The sequence below is a fragment of the Bombyx mori genome, chromosome W, assembly GCF_030269925.1.
Source record: "Bombyx mori chromosome W, ASM3026992v2".
Lineage (NCBI taxonomy): Eukaryota > Metazoa > Arthropoda > Insecta > Lepidoptera > Bombycidae > Bombyx > Bombyx mori.
The window spans coordinates 10092891-10117482 of NC_085135.1; the positions used below are offsets into that span (position 1 = coordinate 10092891).

General features: G+C 50.8%; 1 protein-coding gene across 1 annotated transcript; it reads right to left on the minus strand.

The window, feature by feature from the left end:
- Positions 1-4177: 4177 nt before the first annotated feature.
- Positions 4178-19491, minus strand: LOC134201758 (uncharacterized). The gene is made up of 3 exons (XM_062677009.1): positions 19341-19491; positions 16331-16941; positions 4178-4612 (listed from the first exon to the last, which is right to left on the minus strand). Exons 1-3 carry the CDS (start codon positions 19489-19491, stop codon positions 4178-4180), a joined length of 1197 nt encoding a protein of 398 aa, XP_062532993.1.
- Positions 19492-24592: the final 5101 nt, after the last annotated feature.

Here is a 24592-nt window from a genome sequence, read left to right on the forward strand (position 1 = left end):
TAAGAATACTATGGACTGAAAACACTCCCGGATTATGAAAAATGAAAATGTAGAAAATGAAATAACGGAAGACAATACATTGTTACTTAAAAACTTAAGACTAATTTTACGAAAGATGAGGCTGTAAGGACTCAGTCCATTGCCTGCTTGCAAGAGCAAAACATAAAAAAAAAAAAAAAAAAAAAAAAAAAAAAAAAAAAAAAAAAAAAAAAAAAAAAAAAAAAAAAAAAAAAAAAAAAAAAGGAAAATATTTTGTTCACATATATAGTTTCACATTTTTTCTAATGCGCAATTTTGTTTATTATCGGCTTCGACGTTGTTTCGTTTTTGGCTGTAGAAAACTGTTTCCTAGTCTGACTTACTTAAATTCGATCACACGTTTTTGAGATAACCAGTCGATATGCATCGATTTTCAATAACTTGATCATAGAAATGCACGGTCGATCTTATCTCACCTATTTGCAACTTCTACTTCGTTTATGATTCTCGGATCGCACGAAATCACTAGATCGATTGTATAAACCAAATTATGCTGATACAAAGATGTATTGTTGCTAAACTTTATTAGTTCGCGGTCATAGAGACAAGGAAATCAATTGATAAACATGTTATTAAACTATTTTACTGCGTGCAGGGTAGTACATACTTACATACGTTGTCATTCTTACAATAAGCATTAAAAAAAACGTATTTTCGTTTTGTGCTGATTTTCTTTCATTGTTACCTCTTTTTGTCAATTCATAAAGTCATTCAGTGTAGTCAAATTCTTGCAATAACTTTAATGTTGCATTTGCTAATTTGATGTGCAATTTAGGGAACTTCAAACCAATATTCTTCTAGACTACGTCTACAAGTCATAAATGTGTCTCTCATATTTTTGATTGAAGACTGAACAACTAAGAAAGTACGCTTATCGTTAATTCATCAATCATGAATAACATGAATTTACGAGGCTTACTGATGTTTGGAATTTTATCCATCATCAGAATTTAGACAGTTTCACATTTTTTCTAATGCGCAACTTTGTTTATTATCGGCTTCGACGTTGTTTCGTTTTTGGCTGTGGAAAACTGTTTCCCACCCTACCCACGAAAGTGGGTAGGTGTTTCCTAGTCTGACTCACTTAAATTCGATCTCACTTTCTGATGCCACCGAACTTTTCTAATACACACGTTTTTGAGATAACCAGTCGATATGCATCGATTTCTAATAACTTGATCATAGAAATGCACGGTCGATCTTATCTCACCTATTTGCAATTTCTACTTCGTTTATAATTCTCGGATCTTACGAAATCACTGGATCGATTGTATAAACCAAATAATGCTGATACAAAGTTTTTTTTTTTTCTTTTTTCGGGTAGAGGGCCGAACCTCCTACGAGGTCCCCGCGCAAAAGGGGCGCGCGGGGTATGTGAGACTCTACGATCTGCATGGTGTTGTGAGCAGACCGCGGGCCCAAGGATTTTAGGGCCCACCCACTAAACGACTCCCCTGCACTCCCACACCCGACGTCCGATCCCCTCCGAGGTCAGAACCCAGATGAGGTAGGGGGGCTACCGCGGTCAACACTACAACCAGACGACGCGGCTCACCCCAAGGACGCCCAGCCGACGGAGCCTTCGAGGCGAATCGAAGGCTCTGAAACGTCGGCCGTCTCGGTACGGCAGCCCGTCGGGCTGCCCAGACGGTGCCGCTGGTGTCCCGGAATACCCCGCTGGACCAGAACCAGCCTGCCGGGTCGGGACGCGATACACCGTCGACCGGTCGCTCTATTCACTCCACGGCAGCGCGCTAGAGTGCTGGTAGCGCGCCGCGCGGCCTCACCCCCTCAGGTCGCCCCTTGACCTTCACCGGGGGGAGGCCGCTACCTACAGGGGCCGGGACGTACGGGCGTATTCCCGCCTCTGGCCCCCGGCTCGACGGCGACGGATCGGTGCGGAAAGGGAAGAGCTCTCCCTCTCTCGCTCCGCCGCCTCCTTCTGCGAGATGGTGGACTCGCAGAAGTCGAGCATCGCCTTCCAGGACGCGTCGCTGCCGAGCATCGTAGCCACGACGCGCGGCAGCGAGAGGTCCTCTCCTATGACCGCGACGAGGGCGGCGCGTTGCTCGTCGAATCCAGAGCAACGCGCCAATGTATGTTCCGCTGTGTCATCCTCGTCGAGGTCAGCGCAGTGGTGGCACTGCGCCGTTGGTTCCCTTCCGGCTATCTTGTGCAAGTACCGGCCGAAACATCCGTGGCGGGTAAGCATCTGCGTCAGCCGGAAGGTGAGGCATCCGCGGTCGCGGCCCACCCAGTCCGCGAGAACCGGGCGGACCGCCTCGACGGTACGGATGCCGGCCGACGGGTCCGCTAAGCGGCGAGACCACGCCTCCAGCACGGACCGCCGAGATTGGAGCCTCCGCGCTCGAACTACTCCTTCGGGGCGCCCTTCCCCCCTAGAGCGAAGGTCGCTACGCCACCGGTAATCGGCAGCGAGCGGCTCCGCCTCCAGGTCCCAGGGTGGCGCCCCGGCGAGCAAGCACGCCGCCTCGAAGGAGACGGTGCGGTATCCTCGGATCGCCCTGACCGCGATCGCGCGCTGCGGACGTCGCAGCGCTGCGACGTTCTTGCGGGTCAGGGCGTGGCACCATACGGGAGCCCCGTATAGTGCCATGATACAAAGATGCATTGTTGCTAAACTTTATTAGTTCGCGGTCTCAGAGACAAGGAAATTAATTGATAACATGTTATTAAATTATTTTACTGCGTGCAGGGTAGTAGATACTTACATACATTGTCATTCTTACAATAAGCATTAAAAAAAACGTATTTTCGTTTTGTGCTGATTTTCTTTCATTGTTACCTCTTTTTGTCAATTCATAAAGTCATTCAGTGTAGTAAAATTCTTGTAATAACTTGAATGTTGCGTTTGCTTATTTGATGTGCAATTTAGGGAACTTCAAACCAATATATCCTTGGTAAGTGTTTTTTCAAAATATTCTTCACAATATTTTTCTTGATTGGTCAAGAGCTTCTCTCTTGGCATTTGAATATCTGATTCTAATTCTCAGAATTTTTTCAGTGCACTATTTTCATCTAAACAACAATGCATCGTGTGGATTGGTTCTGATGCATTAGAAATCATGGTTGTTGTGGCACCTGATAATACCCAGCCTAAGGTTGTTGCTTGGGCTAGAGTACCGTGCTGACCCTGCATGATACCATCCCTCATTACTTGGCTGTACTATTTTGCACTCAATAAGATGTCAATATTATTGGAAGTGTGGTAATGTGGATCACCTAAGGTTAAATCCTTTAGTTCTTTCCAGTCTACTAATTCAACTTTACTCCCTGGAAGAATTGATGTGAAGCGCTTAAGGACATAGGCTCTTACTGATATGTTGACATTTGGGTAGATTCGAGACTTGATTTTTATGATTACCGCTGCCTTTGAGATTAAGCCCTTTGGTTTGCCTAATCCACTAATTTTGTTTGTTGTTGGTATCTTTTTCAGACCTAAGTATTGTACCGTTGCTTCGGTGACAAATGAACCTTGAGAACCCTGATCAAGAAGTTCTCGGATTATATGATCCGACCATTCCGGCCATGCCTCGACCGAGCCTTTACTAACGCTGTAGCTAGTAGCACTTGTTGTACCTTTTCTGTTGAAAAGCATGAAACAAGTGGTGTTGGATCAGATGACGAGTTGGAGTCCTCTTTTAGACTAGTTTTTTGACAACCTTCAGCTATACTGTTACCCATTGTGGGGTGAAAGAGAGTATGATGGTTTCGATTACACTCCTTGCATTTAAAGCGAGTTGCACTCCTTTATAGAGTGATTTGCTCCTAGACAGTTAAAACAAATGTTATTTTTCATAACGAAGTTGCGCCGATTATCCACCGTTGTTTTGTGGAAATTGTTGCATGCCTCCTTGCATCTGTTTCCTCATTACTAAGGGTCGTGGTCATGGTCTTGAAACAGTTTGTTTTTTATAATGCACCGCCATCTGTTCCTATCTGCAGCTGAGTGCAGAGCATTGTGCACTGTGGTATCAAGGGCTACACGAATCTGGTCCGTCCAACGGGTCGAGCCCCTGCCTTTTGGTCGCTTGCCCTCGACCTTTCCAGTGACCACCAATTTCTCCAAGTTGTCACTGTCTTTCCAAGAATCCTTCGCAGGCAAATAGTGGAGAGTTTAGTCTGGATTTTGAGCTGAGCTAGGATGGATACATTGGTGCGGCGTGCGGTCCAGGGAATACCCAACATACTCCGAGCCATCAATCCGATTGCGGTCAGCTTTCTTTATTGTCCATGTCTCTGCTCCGTGTATGAATATTGAAAACACTAGTGTGCGGACTAGATTGTTCTTGGTGTTCATAGAGATATTTTTGTCCTTCCATATTTTGTCCAGCTGAGACATGGCGGCACCTTTTGCCATCCCAAGCCATCTGCGAATTTCCGGTTCACAAGAGCCATTGTTGCTGATGTTGGAGCCCAGGTAAACAAAGTTGTCCGTTACTTCTAAATTAAGTGTACCGTTGAGCTCCAGTCCGCTTGTGCGATCAACATCAACGATGTTGCATGCACTCAACTTGTGATTGTGTGCGAACAAAGTGGACAAGATATGTTGCTGACATGAAAGGTTTTAATTTTATTATGTTGATTTTTAGTAACACTAGATTTTGTATTAAAAAATTCTATGGTCTTTTACTCAAAAAATCTTGAAACTGTTTATAAGTGGGCAGCTCGGCTGATGAAATATTTGATGTCACATCAAATTTCCATTGCCGGCGTGTTTCGGAGTCTAATTTTAAAGTTAGGATGTGGATGATTAATATATCCCAAGACTTTACATCTATCCCTAAATTAATTAATGTTGCTAAACAATCGTTCGTGGTGTTTACAAAACCTTTTAATCCATCAGCTGATTCCATTGTTACATTCTTTTGGCTGAATAGCGTTTTTAAAATGTTATGACATATTATGTACTTTTTATTATTATATTTTTCTTCCAACAATTCCAAACATCTATTAATATTAGCTCCTTCTATTGGTATATGTCTAATTGATTGTTCAGCATCTCCAGTTAGATACCCCTTTAAATAATGCAACTTTTGAACATTGTCCAAAGTGTAATTTTTTTATTACTAACTAGCTGACCCGGCAGACTTCGTAATGCCTCAATCGAGAAATAAAAGACATAAACTTTTGTATAAAATAAACTTAAAACAAACAAAAGGAATACGTCCGACGGGAGACACATCAAAGGAAAAACAAAATTGTTATTTTTATTTAATTCCGAGCATTTTCGTAGTTATCTACCTTTTAAACCTTCTCTGGACTTCCACAATTAATTCAAGATCAAAATTTGCCAAATCGGTCCAGCCGTTCTCTACTTTTAACGAGACTTGAAGTCGTCGTGGCCTAACGGATAAGAAGTCCCATTCCGATAGAGGCACCCGTCACGTGCGGACGTGCTCATCGACCACTCGATCGCCCGGTCTTTGTTCGCCCGGCTTTTGTTAGCCCGGCCATTGTTCGCGCGGCCTGTGTTCGTGATACATCTGCCGACCAAGTGTTTTTCCTGGAAGCTTTTATTTGTTTTGTTTTAGTTATTTTTGTGTTCGTGGAACATTTGCCGACAAAGTGTTTTCCTGCAAGTATTTATTTGTTTTGTTTCTTTTTGTAATTTCTGTTTTGCTGTGCTTTTTCTTTGTCCTGTAGTTATCGCGCCGCATTGCCACCTGTGTTCAATAGAACCGCTCAGGTCCGAGAAGTTGGGGCCTCGCCGCAAGGCGAGTGTTTTCAAGACCCGGGGCCGCCCCACCTGGGCACTCAGCGATCATGGACGCTGTATTCGCGGAATTCCTCCGACTTCGCCACCCACAGCTCGCCTCAGAGTTTCTGGCCTTCAAGGCCGATCACACCGCGAGCCCTCTCGTGGACTCCGCCGAGCTCACTGCTCCTGCGTCGCCTGTACCTGCGTGCAAAGCTTCTGCATCGAGCACCGCAGCCTCCGTCGTGCCTGCCGTTCCCGCGTCGCCTATACTGGCGAGTAAAATTGCTGCGTCGTCCGCCGTGGCCACCGTTCCAGCAGCGCGATCATCCGCAGCCTCCGTCGTGCCCTCCAAAACACCTGCTCGTAGGTCAACTGCGCCCGCCTCCTCGTCCTCCGACTCTGACTCGGAGATGGAGGTCGACCTCGCTCCCGCCTCATCGACGGATGGATTCACCCTGGTACAAAAGGGTAAGAAGCGTGCCGTGGAGTCTCGAGCTCCCGCGGCCGCTAAAATTAGCAAAGCCGCGAACGCGTCGCGCCTCCGCTCTCAGACTCCCGTTGCGCCTCCAGCCCGTGCCACTCCGTCGCCGCGTCCGGTGGCACAAAATAAAACACAGACCCCTCCCCCGGTAATCCTCCAAGAGAAGGCAGCTTGGGATCGAGTTTCCCTGGCCCTTAAGGCCAAAAATATCAACTTCACGAATGCCCGTAACCTCGCGAACGGCATTCAAATTAAGGTTCGAACACCCGACGACCATAGGGCCCTCTCTTCTTACTTCCGTAAGGAGCGTATAAATTTCCACACGTATACGTTCCAGGAGGAGCGCGAACTCCGTGCCGTCATACGTGGCATCCCTAAAGAGTTGGATGCCGAGCTAGTCAATGCCGACCTTCTCGAACAAGGCCTACCGGTTAACTCCGTACACCGCATGCACACAGGTCGCGGAAGGGAGCCATATAACATGGTTCTCGTCGCCCTCCAGCCTACCCCCGAGGGTAAGCAAATATGCAACATCCGAACGGTCTGTAGCCATTCCGGAATCGCCGTCGAAACCCCACACAAGAAAGGCACACCTAGCCAGTGCCATAACTGCCAATTATACGGGCATTCTTCCCGTAACTGTCACGCGCGCCCCCGATGCGTCAAGTGTTTAGGAGATCACGCCACGGCCCTCTGCACTCGCGATCAAAAAACCGCGACGGAACCGCCTAGCTGCGTCCTGTGTCGTACACAGGGTCACCCCGCAAATTACCGCGGATGCCCCCGAGCCCCGAAAATAAATCGCCGCGTCGCCCGCCAAAACCGCCTCCGAGATTCCGGCCCAGACATCAAAGCCTCGGCACCCTCTGTGTCGCAGGCTAAGCCAGCGTTCGTTCCGGCGCCGGTGCCCAGTGTCTCGGCTTGGGCGAAACCGCTGCCGTACACGAACACGGTTACAACTCCCTCCTCCGCGATTCGTCCCGCCCCCGCAACTCGTCCCTCTCCCGCGACTTGCCCTCCGACCGCGTCCGACAATCTCGCTTTAGCGATCGACTTCTTTCAGTCGATCAACTTTGAGCGCGTTAACGCTTTGGGCAACGCCATTCGCGCTGCCTCCACTGCACAACACTTTATCGCCTTTGTGCAAGAATACGCCGACGTATACGCGTCATTAAATACGTACGTCCTCTCCTCACTCCGCCGGTAATCAATGGCGTATATAAGTAGAATAAAGCCCCTATCCGTGACGATAGGATTTTTTAACGCTTACGGTCTCGCAAATCAACGTGATCAGGTTTCTGACTTTTTGCGTGACCATCAAATTGATATCTTTTTAGTGCAGGAGACCCTACTTAAGCCCGCGCGCCGTGACCCTAAAATCGCGAACTATAACATGGTCAGGAACGACAGGCTCTCTGCTCGTGGTGGTGGAACCGTCATTTACTATAGAAGAGCCCTGCATTGCGTCCCGCTCGATCCTCCCGCGCTCGCTAATATCGAAGCATCAGTGTGCCGAATCTCACTGACGGGACACGCGCCGATCGTTATCGCGTCCGTTTATCTTCCACCGGATAAGATCGTTCTAAGCAGTGATATCGAGGCGCTGCTCGGCATGGGGAGCTCTGTCATTCTGGCGGGCGACCTAAATTGTAAACACATCAGGTGGAACTCACACACCACAACCCCGAATGGCAGGCGGCTTGACGCGTTAGTTGATGATCTCGCCTTCGATATCGTCGCTCCGCTAACCCCGACTCACTACCCGCTAAATATCGCGCATCGCCCGGATATACTCGACATAGCGTTATTAAAAAACGTAACTCTGAGCTTACACTCGATCGAAGTAGTTTCAGAGTTAGATTCAGACCACCGTCCCGTCGTTATGAAGCTCGCTCGCGCTCCCGACTCCGTTCCCGTCACGAGGACTGTGGTGGATTGGCACACGCTGGGCATTAGCCTGGCTGAATCTGATCCACCATCGCTCCTGTTTAACCCGGACTCTACCCCGTCTCCTCAGGATACCGCTGAAGCCATAGACATCTTAACGTCACACATCACCTCAACATTAGATAGATCATCGAAACAAGTTGTAGCGGAGGACTTCCTTCACCGCTTCAAATTGTCCGATGATATTAGGGAACTCCTTAGAGCTAAGAACGCCTCGATACGCGCCTACGACAGGTATCCTACCGCGGAAAATCGTATTCGAATGCGTGCCCTACAACGCGACGTAAAGTCTCGCATCACCGAAGTCCGAGATGCCAGATGGTCTAATTTCTTAGAAGGACTCGCGCCCTCCCAAAGGTCTTACTACCGCTTAGCTCGTACTCTCAAATCGGATACGGTAGTAACTATGCCCCCCCTCGTAGGCCCCTCAGGCCGACTCGCGGCGTTTGATGATGACGAAAAAGCAGAGTTGCTGGCCGATACATTGCAAACCCAGTGCACGCCCAGCACTCAATCCGTGGACCCTGTTCATGTAGAATTAGTAGACAGTGAGGTAGAACGCAGAGTCTCCTTGCCACCCTCGGATGCGTTACCACCCGTCACCCCGATGGAAGTTAAAGACTTGATCAATGACCTACGTCCTCGCAAGGCTCCCGGTTCCGACGGTATATCCAACCGCGTTATTAAACTTCTACCCGTCCAACTCATCGTGATGTTGGCATCTATTTTCAATGCCGCTATGGCGAACTGTATGTTTCCCGCGGTGTGGAAAGAAGCGGACGTTATCGGCATACATAAACCCGGTAAACCAAAAAATCATCCGACGAGCTACCGCCCGATTAGCCTCCTCATGTCTCTAGGCAAACTGTATGAGCGTCTGCTCTTCAAACGCCTCAGAGACTTCGTCTCATCCAAGGGCATTCTCATCGATGAACAATTCGGATTCCGTACAAATCACTCATGCGTTCAACAAGTGCGCCGCCTCACGGAGCACATTCTTGTGGGGCTTAATCGACCAAAACCGTTATACACGGGAGCTCTCTTCTTCGACGTCGCAAAAGCGTTCGACAAAGTCTGGCACAACGGTTTGATTTTCAAACTATTCAACATGGGTGTGCCGGATAGTCTCGTGCTCATCATACGGGACTTCTTGTCGAACCGCTCTTTTCGATATCGAGTCGAAGGAACCCGCTCCTCCCCACGACCTCTCACAGCTGGAGTCCCGCAAGGCTCTGTCCTTTCACCCCTCCTATTTAGCTTATTCGTTAACGATATTCCCCGGTCGCCGCCGACCCATTTAGCTTTGTTCGCCGACGACACGACTGTTTACTATTCCAGTAGAAACAAGTCCCTAATCGCGAAGAAGCTTCAGAGCGCAGCCCTAGCCCTAGGACAGTGGTTCCGAAAATGGCGCATAGACATCAACCCAGCGAAAAGTACTGCGGTGCTATTTCAGAGGGGAAGCTCCACACGGATTTCCTCCCGTATTAGGAGGAGGAATCTCACAACCCCGATTACTCTCTTTAGTCAATCCATACCCTGGGCCAGGAAGGTCAAGTACCTGGGCGTTACCCTGGATGCACCGATGACATTCCGCCCGCATATAAAATCAGTCCGTGACCGTGCCGCGTTTATTCTCGGTAGACTCTACCCCATGATCTGTAAGCGGAGTAAAATGTCCCTTCGGAACAAGGTGACACTTTACAAAACTTGCATAAGGCCCGTCATGACTTACGCGAGTGTGGTGTTCGCTCACGCGGCCCGCACACACATAGACACCCTTCAATCTCTACAATCCCGCTTTTGCAGGTTAGCCGTCGGAGCTCCGTGGTTCGTGAGGAACGTTGACCTACACGACGACCTGGGCCTCGAATCTATACAGAAATACATGAAGTCAGCGTCGGAACGATACTTCGATAAGGCTATGCGTCATGATAATCGCCTTATCGTAGCCGCCGCTGACTACTCCCCGAATCCTGATCATGCAGGAGCCAGTCACCGTCGACGCCCTAGACACGTCCTTACGGATCCATCAGATCCAATAACCTTTGCACTAGACGCCTTCAGCTCTAGGAGCAGGCTTAGGGACCTCGGTAACCGTACTCGTCGAACTCGACAAAGAGTTCGCCGTGCAACCTAACCCATGAATCAGCTCGCTGAGTTTCTCGCCGGATCTTCTCAGCGGGTCGCGATTCCGATCCGGTAGTAGATTCATTCGCGAAGCAGCTACTCTTGAGTTGTTAGGTCTCCTTCGGAGGCGCTCGGGCAGCTATTAGCAAATCCCACCCCTCCTGGCTGAGCCTTTGCTCGCCCACCTGTCCTGGTGAAACTGGAAAGGCCTCCGGGCCACCAGTAATACTTCAATCATAAAAAAAAAAAATAAAAAAAGAAGTATAAGAAGTCCGGTGCATTCGTGTTGAGCGATGCACCGGTGTTCGAATCTCAGGCGGGTACCAATTTTTCTAATGAAATACGTACTCAACAAATGTTCACGATTGACTTCCACGGTTAAGGAATAACATCGTGTAATAAAAATTAAACCCGCAAAATTATAATTTGCGTAATTACTGGTGGTAGGACCTCTTGTGAGTCCGCGCGGGTGGGTACCACCACCCTGTCTATCTCTGCCGTGAAGCAGTAATGCGTTACGATTTAAAGGGTGGGGTAGCCGTTGTAACTATACTTGAGACCTTAGAACTTATATCTCAAGATGGGTGGCGCATTTACGTTGCGAATGTCTATGGGTTCCAGTAACCACTTAACACCAGGTGGGCTGTGAGCTCGTCCACCCATCTAAGCAATAAAAAATAAATGAAAATGAATTGCTGTTCGTTAGTTTTTTTTTATATACCTAGTCTTGCCATAAATACTGACACAAAGGAAAAAAAAATATTTCTGTTGCAAATAACAATTATTACTTTTACAGTGTGTTAGTTTAATACATAAATATAAAACAATTTAAAGTATAAAAAGCTTATTCGAAGTGGTCTCCAGTGGCTGCAATACAGTCCTTTAAACGTTGAGGCCAGCTATCAATAGAAGCACGCACTCTTTCCATGGGAAATTTTTTCACTGCCAATCGTACGGATTGTTTTAGGGACTCCAAATTATCATGGCGTTTAGAGCAAGCCGTACTCTATAAAACTGATCATTAATCATAATCCAGCGGATTAAGATCAGGACTAGACGACGGCCAGTCTTCAGCTCTGATGAAGTCCGAAACGTTCGTTTCCAACCAAGACTGCGTAGACCGAGCTTTATGACGTGGCGCCGAGTCTTGCTGGAAGAACCATTCTTGATTATTGAACATGGTGTTGTTAAGGGGCTTCACTACCTTCTCAAGAATGGTATCTTGATACACATGTGCCGATGTTTTGATACCTTTTTCACAAAAGTATGGCTCAGTCACTCCTTCATAGCTAATACCCCACCAAACCATCACTGAAGTCGGATAGTGCCCACGTTGCACTCTGTCGACTAATTGGGAAGCTTCCTTAGAGCTTTGAGCATAAATACGGTCATTTTGTTTGTTAAAATATTGCTGAATTGTAAAACATTTCTCATCCATAAACAAAATTTTTCTATGACCTCCCTTTGCGTACCGCTTCAGTAGTTGTTTCGATTTTACCACCCTATTCTCTTTTAAATTATCAGAAGTCCTAAGTCATCTTTTAAAATACGCGACATGGTTCTAGGTGCTATCTTCATCTCCCGAGATAAAATCTTTTGCTTTCGGACAGGATTTCTTCGAATTCTATCCCTTACTGCTTTGACCACCTTTTTCATACGAATACTACGTGGACGATCAGATCTTTTTCTGTCACAAACAGAGGAGGTCTCATTGCACCTATTAATAACCCGGTACACAAACATTTTACTAATACCGAGCGTATGGAGAGTTTTAAAAATTGCATTTGGCTCCATACCTACTTTGTGTAATCACAGCGATTCGGTTCTCTTTATCACCCCACTCCATTTTAATATCGCAAAATATTGTACAAAGTACTGGCGCCAAAATGAGAACTCAATCAGCAATCATATAAAAACGACAGATTCCAAATTCAAATGTAATATTTTGTTTATTTTTAATTGTAACAGTATTTATGGCCAGACTAAGTATATAGATGACCTGAATAAGTCTTTGAACGTTAACCATTGAGAATATTCACCAGAAAATGATGGGATCTGTATTTTGAGTAATTTCATGCTGATGTTTTGAATTGTATTGAATTTATCCAGATTGAGTTGAGATGAATCCTTGTGACGAAATTGGTTGAGATATTCCTTTATCCACGCTAATCTCAGAAACAGCTTATCCGATTTAAATGTAGTGTTCACTTATTTATTGTGGTAACCTTTACTTAACATTTAGTGTTTGTTTCATGTCAATCGGTTCATAAATAAAAAAGTTGTGCCAATTTTCATCATCAATCAATCATCAATACATATAATAAAATTGTAACTGGTCGCTGTCTATACAGGGAAGATATCTCAGAAAAAAAATGTTATTGGGGGCTTTATGAACGCAATAGAACCCAAAATAATGATTTTTAGAAATTTTGTCTGTTTGCCTGTTTGTCTGTGCGTTTGTGCACGCTAATCTCAGAAACAGCTTATCCGATAAATGTGGTGTTCACTTATTTTATGTGGTAAGTTTTACTTAACATTTAGTGTTTGTTTCATGTCAATCGGTTCATAAATAAAAAAATTGTGCCAATTTTCATCAATCAACACCATCAATATCCATCAATACATATTATAATAAAATCGTAACTGGTCGCTGTCTGTACATGAAAGATATCTCAGAAAAAATTGTTATTGGGGGCTTTATGAACGCAATAGAACCCAAAATAATTATTTTTAGAATTTTCGTCTGTTTGTCTTTGCGTTTGTGCACGCTAATTTTAGAAACAGCTTATCGGATTTAGATGTGGTTTTCACTAATTTACTGTCTTAAACTTTATGATTAGTTATGTTTTATGATAAGTACGTGTTTACCAAACAACGTAGTGTTAGTAGGTACTACTTATTGTAAGAATGCCTCGAAAAAGATCCAACTTCTCCCAGTGCAGCAGGAATGCTAAAAAGATGAGATTAGTTCGTTCACAGGAATCTGAAGGAAATCATGAGGCAAGACTCAGGTTTGTCCATCGATCGTGAATCTCATGCATTATCGCTTGAGTCTGAGACCTTTACTGATAGAAAAATCCGTCTGAGCTCTCAGAGGGTTCGGACAGCAAATGGCCGGTCTCAAGAGACACTTTAAGAACGCGAAGCACGTCTCACTGCCGATCGCGAGGCTCATGCACTATCGCTTGAGTCTGAGACCTTTACTGATAGGGAAATCCATCTGAGCTCTCAGAGGGTTCGGACAGCAAATGCCCGGTCTCAGGGACATTAGAAGATCGGGAAGCACGACTCACTGCCGATCGCGTTTCCACTGAGCCTATGTTTCGTGATGATAATGAATAAAGCCCAAGGTCAGATGCTAAAAGTAGTGGGTGTAGATCTTAGTGCTAACTGCTTTTCACACAGTCAACTCGGTCACACGGCTATGTAGCTCTGTCACATGTTAGCAATCCTAGCAACCTGTATGCTTTGATCCCCGATGGCTATACGTGTAATGTCGTGTATAGAGAAGCATTACTTTAAATTAGATTTTTTTAAATACCCAAATGGCGGTGTTTATAAACCAAAAGATATGTCCTAAAACTGCTACCCTAAGTCGGAATTCCACGCGGACGGAGTCGCGGGCACAGCTAGTTCCTCAATATGTTTGTTCCATTTTAACGAGCGGTCTAACCAAAAACCCAAGTACTTGACACAATCTACTACTTGTAACGGTATATTGTTATAAAAAAGGTTGACATGTTCTCTTTTATACCCTCTTTTGAATATACATACTTTACTTTTAGATGCCGAGATTTCCAAGCCTATGTCTGAAAGCAATGTAATAATTTTGTTTAAAGAAGTTTGTAGGCAATTAGCATCCTTACTAATATTATTAATGCTCGTATACAACACAAAGTCGTCCGCATATTGAGAGATAGATACCGCATCATTTGTTATATAGCTGCAGATGTGCATAGTAGCTATGTTAAACAGCAGCGGCGAGATCGGGTCGCCTTGAGCTAAACCTTGACTAGAAGAACGGCAAATATATGAGTTTCCAGTGTATATTCTTAATTTTTTTATTTTTAAAAAGTTCCAAAGGTATCGACACATTTTATTGCCCACTCCTATTTGATCTAAAGTCTGGATTAACGATTTTATGTTTATGTTGTTGTATGCGTTATCTATATCAAGAAAACAACCGATAGTAAAGTTATTGACTGAAAACCCTGAATGGATTTGCGAAACTAAATCGACGAGATTATTTAATGTAGAGCGGCTTTTTCTAAATCCGGTAGTATCCGGTGATAGTAAATTATTTTTTTCAATAAACCATTCTAACCGATTTCTTAACATGCTGTGGAAAATCTTACAAAAACACGACATCATTGCAATAGGCCTAAATGCAGATGCGCTGTGAGGGTCACGTCCGGGTTTAGTTACAGGTGTGATGGCGATATCTCGCCACTGGGCCGGTACGAAACCGATCTTGTAAAAACTGTTTAATAACACTTAATAGTGATAACAACATAACCACTGCGTTCTCTGGCAAGTTTTTTTTTTTTTTTTATTGCTTAGATGGGTGGACGAGCTCACAGCCCACCTGGTGTTAAGTGGTTACTGGAGCCCATAGACATCTACAACGTAGACGCGCCACCCACCTTGAGATACAAGTTCTAAAATCTCGTATAGTTACAACGACTGCCCCACCCTTCAAACCGAAACGCATTACTGCTTCACGGCAGAAATAGGCAGGGCGGTGGTACCTACCCGCGCAGACTCCCAAGTGGTCCTACCACCAGTGTTTAATCATTGAATAAGAAATATTATCACACCCGGGTGCGGTATTCGTTGCGCGGATACAGCGTTCCAGTTCATGACTAGTGATAGGAATTGTTCAGGCTGTAGTGTGCAGCTCGCCTAACCTTATATTTGTAACTGCACACACTAAATTATGACAGTATTACATGAATTGTCGACTTGAACAGTTCTCTTTTATTTCGCCTACAACACTCCAATACATGGCGACCCTTAGCCAGCAGTTAAAATTTTGCAACATACGTAAAATACGAGAGTAGCTGAATAAAATATGAAGAAATATAATTATGAAGAATAGAAGTTTGTGAAGACAAGAAATAAGAGGAAAGAAGATTTTCAAATTACCGAAAATGAAAAAAAGAAGAAAAAAAGAAACCCTCACCGAAGATTGATTTGAATGAAGCGATAAGAACAATAGAAGAAGACAGAAAATGGTGTTGCTGCCGGGAGCCGGGAGAATGCTCAAGCCTTATGATGAGAGAATATGCAGGGTGCCGGGAGATAAATTGTACGGGTCCGAGGTGGAGCAGCTAGGAGTCAGTTCGAGTCCAATGCTGAGGAGTTCATTCACCCATGCTACGTAACCTACTTATACATCATCATCATTCATCATTATCCTGCCCTTATCCCAGTCACCTGGGGTCGGCGCAACATGTTTTCTCCTTCCATACTCTTCTATCATATACCATTTCTTCGCTCACTCCCCTCCTACCCATATCGTCTTTCACACAATCCATCCATTTCTTCTTAGGTCTACCTCTTCCTCTAAATCCTTCCACATTCATAGTTAACACTCTCTTAACAACCTCATTTTCATTCCGTCTCATCACATGTCCATACCATCCCAAACGTGCACTCCTCAGCTTCTCTGTCACAGGTGCCACTTTCAGACTTCCTCTAACATATTCATTCCGTATTCTATCCATTCTCGTTACTCCACACATCCATCGCAACATTCGCATCTCTGCTGCATGCAATCGCCTTTCATCCGCCACTTTCGTTGTCCAACAAGCTGATCCATACAAGACGGCAGGCCTTATTAAGGTCTTATATATCTTCCCTTTTAGGGGAAGAGGGATGTGCGAGTCACATATGGTGCCCGTGACCTGCCGCCATTTCATCCATCCTGCGTCAATTCTGTGCCTCACAGTACGATCCAGTTCACCGTCGCTTTGGATAACAGACCCTAGGTATCGGAAGTCTTGACATACTGGCAAAGGTGTTCCGTCGAGGGAAATGGGTGTAAAATTGGAGAGACCACCAAAATCACAGAACAGATGTTCGGTTTTCGATCTGCTGCTTTTTAGGCCAACACTCTCCAACTTGCATCGCCATTTCTCCAGTATGTTTTGGACCTCGAGCCCGTTTTCTCCGACGAGCACTATGTCATCGGCAAACAGCATACACCAAGGAGGCTCTTCCTGTATCTCCGATGTCAAGGCATCCATCACAAGCAGGAAGAGATAGGGACTTAGTGCAGATCCTTGGTGTAAGCCCACTGCCACATTGAACTCGTCGGAATTCCCCGCGGCGGTTCGTACATACGTCCTGGCTCGACTGTACATGGCACAGATTAACCTCACATACTTACCAGGTGTACCTTTCTCATTCAATGCCCACCACAAAACTGCTCTAGGTACTCGGTCGTACGCTTTTTCTAGATCAACGAACACCATATGCAGATTCCTGTGCACGTCGCGATGTTTTTCGCACACTTGGCGTAGTGCAAATATGGCGTCCGTTGTCCCGCGACCAGGCATGAACCCGAACTGGTTTTGGGTGATCTCACTTTCATCTCGCAACCGCTTTTCTATCACGTAACCTACTTATACGTTGATAGTAAATACGTGCTTACTGCAATGTAAGTTTTTGCTCTGATATTGTCATTTTTTTTTACGTTATGTTCTGTATTATATGTGATTATTAAGTTCATGCGGAATTTCTTTATATTCAATTTAAAGAAATTATGTCACAACAATTGCGAGATTTACATGCTAATTTAGAATATTTAAGAGAATATATAGTAAAACTTGGTCCAAATAGGCGTACAGAGGATTTAGGTTTTAAGATACTAGAGGAAGCTCAAAAAGAATATAGTAAATTGGAGTGTATTTTGACTCATTTGAATCAAGAAATTCAAGATCAGAAATTAGATAAAAAATCTTGTGAGACTTTCCAAACATTAATTGATGAGATACGGCATAATTTTAAGAAAATAAAGAGTTTATTTTCTTTGAGAGATAGTAGTAGTCAAAGTAGTTCTAAAGATTTGATAGAATATTCTGATTGTGCTACAAAAATGTCAGACTCGTTTGATGGATGGGGGTTGGTGCTTCCCGCTTCCGTAGGTTTAACCCGCGTTTCTCTACAAGTGACCCCTTTTTTCGGGTAGAGGGCCGAACCTCCTACGAGGTCCCCGCGCAAAAGGGGCGCGCGAGGTATGTGAGACTCTACGATCTGCATGGTGTTGTGAGCAGACCGCGGGCCCAAGGATTTTAGGGCCCACCCACTAAACGACTCCCCTGCACTCTTACACCCGACGTCCGATCCCCTCCGAGGTCAGAACCCGGATGAGGTAGGGGGGCTACCGCGGTCAACACTACAACCAGACGGCGCGGCTCACCCCAAGGACGCCCAGCCGACGTAGCCTTCGAGGCGAATCGAAGGCCCTGAAACGTCGGCCGTCTCGGTACGGCAGCCCGTCGGGCCGCCCGGACGGTGCCGCTGGTGTCCCGGAATACCCCGCTGGACCAGAACCAGCCTGCCGGGTCGGGACGCGATACACCGTCGACCGGTCGCTCTATTTACTCCACGGCAGCGCGCTAGAGTGCTGGTAGCGCGCCGCGCGGCCTCACCACCTCAGGTCGCCCCTTGACCTTCACCGGGGGGAGGCCGCTACCTACAGGGGCCGGGACGTACGGGCGTATTCCCGCCTCCGGCCCCCGGCTCGACGGCGACGGATCGGTGCGGAAAGGGAAGAGCTCTCCCTCTCTCGCTCCGCCGCCTCTTTCTGCGAGATGGTGGACTCGCAGAAGTCGAGCATCGCCTTCCAGGACGCGTCGCTGCCGAGCATCGTAGCCACGACGCCCGGCAGCGAGAGGTCCTCTCCTATGACCGCGACGAGGGCGGCGCGTTGCTCGTCGAATCCAGAGCAACGCGCCAATGTATGTTCCGCTGTGTCTTCCTCGTTGCGGTCCGCGCAGTGGTGGCACTGCGCCGTCGGTTCCCTTCCGGCTATCTTGAAGTGGTACCGGCCAAAACACCCATGGCCGGTCAACATCTGCGTCAGCCGGAAGGTGAGGCATCCGCGGTCGCGGCCCACCCAGTCCACGAGAACCGGGCGGACCGCCTCGACGGTACGGATGCCGACCGACGGGTCCGCCAAGCGGCGAGACCACGCCTCCAGCACGGACCGCCGAGATTGGAGCCTCCGCGCTTGAACTACACCTTCGCCGGGGCGCCCTTCCCCCCTAGAGCGGAGATCGCTACGCCACCTGTAATCGGTAGTGAGCGCCTCCGCCTCCAGGTCCCAGGGTGGCGCCCCGGCGAGCAAGCACGTCGCCTCGAAGGAGACGGTGCGGTATCCTCGGATGGTCCTGACCGCGATCGCTCGCTGCGGACGTCGCAGCGCGGCGACGTTCTTGCGGGTCAGGGCCTGGCACCATACCGGAGTACCGTATAGTGCCATCGACCGCACCACCCCCATGTATAGGCGGCGCGCCGCCTCATCGGAACCCCCGACGTTTGGAAGGAGCCGGCTCAAAGAGCCGGCCGTCGCCATCAGCCGAGGGCCCAATTTCTTAAAGTGAGCGCGGAAGCTCCAACGACCATCCAGTTCGAGGTCGAGGTACCTGAGACCGGTCACCCCGACCCCGATGCGAACGCCTCCGATCACGAGGTGAGCATCCGCAGGCGGCGCCCGTCCCGGCCCGTGAAATAAAAGGGCCTGGGTTTTTTCGAGCGCCACCTCGAGCCCCAACCGTCGGATCCTTGCGACGACGTTTGCCACACTTGCGCAAGCCAGACGGGCAGACTCCCGGTAGTCCCTCCCCGGGGCTACGACCAGCGTGTCGTCAGCATAGCAGACGACACTTTGCCCGGGGAGGGAACCCCATAGGGCGCCCCGCAAGACCCAGTCGTAGCCGATGTTCCACAGCAGGGGGCCCAGGACAGACCCCTGCGGAACACCGCGCTCGACGGGGAAGTGGTAGACCACCCCACCGTGTCCGACGCATACGATCGACCTGTCCTCGAGATAGGAGCCGATCAGCCGGCGGAGGTACGCGGGGACGCCGTCATACTCCAGCGCCCCCGCAATCACCGACCAGGGCAGGGTGTTGAATGCGTTCCTTATGTCCAAGGACACCGCCATTGCCACCCCGCCCCGGGTTACGGCCTCATCAGAGAGGGCACGCACGCGCAAAATCGCGTCGATCGTTGAGCGGCCCTCTCTGAAGCCGTACTGCTCCGCCGAAAGATCGGGACCCATCCCGGTCAGGTGCCGGACGATGCGGGCAGCCACGATCCTTTCCAACATTTTGCCCGCCTCGTCCAGCAACACGATGGGGCGATAGCCCGCGGGTGAGTCCGCGGGGCGCCCGTCCTTCCTCAACAGGACCAGTCTGCCCGTCTTCCATTTCGACGGGAACCGTCCCGAATCGAGGCACGCTTCAAAAAGCCCCCCGAGCCGGTCCCCTAGGGCCTCGAAGGCCAAGTTCCAGACCCGGCCGTGAACGCCGTCAGGGCCGGGGGCCGCGTCCTTCGCCCTCATTTTGGACACGGCCGCATGGATATCCGCCCCCGTGATAGGGGGAGGGGGCACCTCGGCAGCGGGAACGCTCGGGCAACGCGGCGGCGTGCCCCCCGTGGCGTCCATCTGGGGGGGCTCAAAGTCCCCCCCCGCTGCCGGCGGGAAGAGGGCCGCAACAATTTCCCGCAGCTGCCGAGGCTGGAGCCGCTCGGTCACCGGGAGCGCCCACAGTTGCAGTTTCCTGCGCACCATCTTATATGGACGCCCCTAGGGATCATCGTCGAGCGACTCCAGGAGAGTCTTCATGCTCTGCTTCTTGGCCTCGCCAATGGCCAGCTGCAACGCCGTCTGCTTTTGACGACAGTCAGCGTGCAGCTGGGCCGCCGTCTCTGCGAACGCAGTGTCGCGACGACGGCGGCGGCGGTGGCGTGCGCTCCAGTGGCGCGCCCTCACGCACTCCTCGCGGAGTCTCGCGATCTCGGGCGACCACCAGAACACACCCCCACGTGGTGCACGGGGGCCGACCCGGGGCATGGCGGCATCACAAACTCTAGCCATAGTGCCCCGGAACCAATCGACCTCCGCATCCACGTCCGCAAGCCGCGCGGGTTTTGGCTCCCACGCAGCAACAGCGGCCGCCTCCATCAGCAACTCCTTATCCATCCGTTTCAAGGCCCATCTGGGGAACGAACGGGCTGCACCTTGCGGGAGCTCCTCCTCACCGCGGCCGCCCGCAGCTGATGCCGACGACGACGACGACAAGGAGGAGGCGGAGAGCTCGAATCGGACGTATCTATGATCCGAGAGCGTCTCCGCCCCCTCGAGTACGCGCCAGCCGCGGGTTCGGCATGCGACGGACGGGAACGCGAACGTCACGTCCACATGAGACTGCCCGTTCCACCGCACGCAAGTCGCGACCGAACCTCTGTTTATGAGAAAGAGGCTGGTCGCGATCGCCCACTCCGAAAGGGCCTCGCCTCGCGCATCCGTGCGGGGGAGCCCCAAGCCGTACATTTGGCATTGAAGTCCCCCGCGACGATGACAGGGCGGGACCCGAAGCGGTGTAAAAGCGCTTCGAGCCCGCCCAAGAACTGTTTGAATTCGGCGAGGCTCCTGTTCGGAGAAAAGTACGCCCCGATCACGACGGTCCCGTCGATACTAGCCGCGACGTACCCGGATCCCCTGGCCACCATATCCAAGGGGGGTAACGCCGCGGATTGTCTTATTAGTATGGCCACGGAGCCGTCGACGTCCCCGATCCAGCAGTCCTGGTCGGTGGGGACGAAGTACGGCTCCGTGGCGACAACAACGTCGATTGATCACTCCGCCATGGTGTGGACGAGGAGATCTTGTGCCCTGGCGGAGTGGTTCAAATTACACTGGAGGAAGCGATGGACGCAACCCATTATGGGGCTACGTCCATCGCTCCCTCGTCTGTCCCGCCCTCCGGCTCGATAACTGCCGCGGCGGGAACTGACTCGCTGGCTGCCCTTATTGCAGCCTGCTCTTTCCTCTTCTTGTTTTTCTTACCGCCCCTCCTCGTTTTGGTAGAGGAGGGAACGGACTTACACGCCAGGCCCCCGGCCCGGTGGCCGGCCTTCCGCTTGGCCGCGTCGCACAAGACGCAGTGCGGCGCGGCTGTTGTGCAGGAGGCAGCCTTGTGCCCCGGTTGGCCGCAGCGGAAACAAAGGTCGCTGCGGTCCACGGTCGAGGGGCACTTGGCGAGACCGTGGCCGGTGCCGAAGCACCGAAGATAACACCACGGCCTGGCGTCCTGCAGCTGCACGTGGGCCATTACCCAGCCCACGCGCAGCCTTCCTGGGCTGTCGGAAGGCCGACCCTGTGGAGGGGTGGCCAGAAGAGTCGCCGTTGCGATCGGGCAACGCGCCCACGCCGTCCGGGTTCCGGAGTAGGTTGCCCGGCACTCCCCGACTTTTACGTCGGCGAGGGCGCAGTTGTACTGCGACGCGATGGCCGCGGCGACCTCCTTGGTTGCGCACTCGTCGAGGCCCGTGATTTTTACTTCTCCCATCTTCACGGGCCGCGCGATGCGTACCACCTCGGGGTCCGGCAGGATTTCCCGCAGGCGGACTGCCAGTTTTTCCGCCGCGGCGCTGGAATTGGCGCCGGGGCATTCTAAGAGGTGGGCCCCGTTGGCCGTCTGCCGGACCTTCAGGCCACCCTCCACGCCGAGGGCATCTACGTTGACACCACCGCGCGCCCGGGTCATCACCTCGTGGTAGTGATGCCCTTTTCTTTGGCGGCCGGCAGCAGCTCCACTACTACTGCAGCCGACCGCGGGGCACGCGGTTTCCTCCCTCCATTTCGGCCCCTTGGCTCTACTCGACCTTCTTGACGGGGAGCAGTGCCGCCACCTTCTTGGGCCCGCGCCGCACTACCTCCGTCCAGGCCTCGTTCATATTTGCCGGGGCCGGGGGCAGTGGGCGGGGCTGGGGGGTTGGTACCGATTTGGCGGAGTTGACGCCCCCTTTCTTTTTGTTACGGCTCCTGCCGGGCCCCGCCTTCGCAGGCTGGGACGGAACAGGAGCCGCCTCCTGGGTCTTAGACTGGCCGGTAGGCCTTGAGGGGGAGGGTTTTGGTGCCCCCGTTGTCTGGAGCTGCCTTGCTGGGACAGCAGCGGCAGGACGTGTCGCGGGTGTCACGCATAATTTCGGTCCGCCATACGTGTTCACGGCCCTTGCAATCCTGCGAGGCGCTGGTACAGGGGGACCGTTCTTCAGCTCATGGGCGAGGGGCGGTCTCGCGCGCTCCACCGTGGAGCTCCTCGCCTTCAGCATGACGAGCCGCCGCCTAAGCTCCTCGACCTCATTGGGGTCTTCGGCATCGGGCAGAAGAGGGAAAGGGGCCGAGCTGCGTTGCCGCTCGATGAGGTCGGCAACCATCGTGCGCATCTCGGCCATGTCGACACGCAGCTGTCCATTCTCGGCCCGAAGCCGGCTGTTTTCTGCAGCAATCTGCTCAAAGCGGGCGTGCAGATCTAGTTTCCGCCGCAAGCCCGCCGTCTCCGCGGTTGTGGTTCGGAGGGGGTCAGAGGGACCCACCTCCATTAGGGAGCGCTCTAGGCGCTCAACCTCTCTCACTTTTTTTAATTTGTTTGCCTCACGGCAGGCGGCCCTGGACTGCGCCGAGGAGGCAGCAGCCAGTCCGCGAGATGACAATGTGTCACGTTCGGTGGCGAGCGGTGCCGCAGCAGCCGCCGGCCCTTCCGCCATCGCCATATATTTGGCGCTGGCGGGCTCACCCTCCGAGGAGTCGGACGGAGCGGAGGACGCCGGCTGTCGAGCCGACTTCCGCTTCCGCCGAGTCCGCTGTCGAGCGCTATCGACGAGGAGCGCCGGCGTCTCCCGCCCACTGGACGCGTCGCCCCTCGCGGAGCTTCGCGCTGAGTGCAGCGAGATGAGGCTGTCGCAGCGCTCAAGGAGCACGGTGGGGACTCTGTCCCTTACGCGACCCGTGCTGTCGCCTCCTACATCGTGGCAGTGTTTGCCCCCCCCAGAAACGGTGGGGCAGCGTGCGGCCGATTGCTCGACCGCACGGAGGGATTCTCCCCCCGCGGAGCGGGAGGTACCCTCCTGGGGTAATACTATTTTAACAGATGCCATTTTCATTTTTCCTTTTTGATTAACCAGGGGTCGGTCCCCTGTGGTCTGGTTGGTATCCTCGGGACTGGACTCCCTCCAGCCATTCATCCCATCGCCGGGCACCAGAGCTTAGGATTGGGGCATTTTTTAAAGAGGTTTACGTCCTCGCGGCCCCGTGCCTCGCGGCAGCGGCCCCCGTCCCCCACGCGGTGAGGATTACGGGTTGGCCGGCGGCCTGCCGAGTGCAACGAGCAACACGACAGACCACCGTCCGACGCTCAAAAGAGCTACAACGACGAAGCCACGCCGGTATACCGGTACCCCCCTCTGGAGGGCGTGCCCCTGTAGCCGAAGCCGGGGACATGGCGACCAGCGGCCGGAAGATGCGTAAGCAACGCCGGCTCACTTCTCCACCGAAGGGCAGGTCAAAAGTGGCCCACCATCTCCCATGGGTTACGTCCGAAATAGGTCAGACGTGACCCGAAGAAAAACAAAAAGAGGGAAGAAAGGGGAAGAGAGAGGGAGCCCGAGCGTCTCCAGGAGGAACACCCTTCTGCGAGTAAAGGGCGTGGAGAGCTCGCAACTCCCCTTGCTGGTTTTAGTCCGCGTCATCCGATCTCTTTCGTTGCAAAGCCTAACTAGGCTACCCTACCCCTACACCTAGCCTACCTACCTAACACCTAGGAATCCTTGCAACGAAAAAGATCGGACGATACCCCTGGGAGTGGGACTGTTCCCAGAGGATCCCGCTATCCGCCACCTACGGACGCGCCCGGTGGAAGTCCAGCAAAACTCCCCCACAGACGGAGCCCCCGGTCACGCAGAGTGCGCGCCGGGGGGCCCACCCAGGTCCCTCGGGTACAAGTGACCCCTGGGTGGTGCTAAACGGGAGCCAAGAACAAAACCGGTGATAGGACGTAGTCCGACTGGCTGGCGACCACCCTCCAACTAGAGTCCGCCGCCAAATAGCCTAGTTGTGTTCCGGCGTGCGGGTTGTAGAGCCAGTTCTATTCCTTCCCTTTCCCCTTCCTTGTTGGGGGTGAGTCTTGGTGATGCCTGGAACATGCGGAATAGAAGTGTGTGCGAGCTTGCGGGACGTGACTGGTTGACGGGGGTATAGG

Coding starts and splice junctions, on each gene's coding strand:
- LOC134201758 (XM_062677009.1), bottom strand. CDS start 19,491: ATGGCGGTGTCCTTGGACATAAGGAACGCATTCAACACCCTGCCCTGG. Junction 16,942..19,340: donor GATCGTATGCGTCGGACACG/GTGGGGTGGTCT, acceptor ACGTATAAGTAG/GTTACGTGATAGAAAAGCGG. Junction 4,613..16,330: donor TCGACGGAACACCTTTGCCA/GTATGTCAAGAC, acceptor CTTTCATGTCAG/CAACATATCTTGTCCACTTT.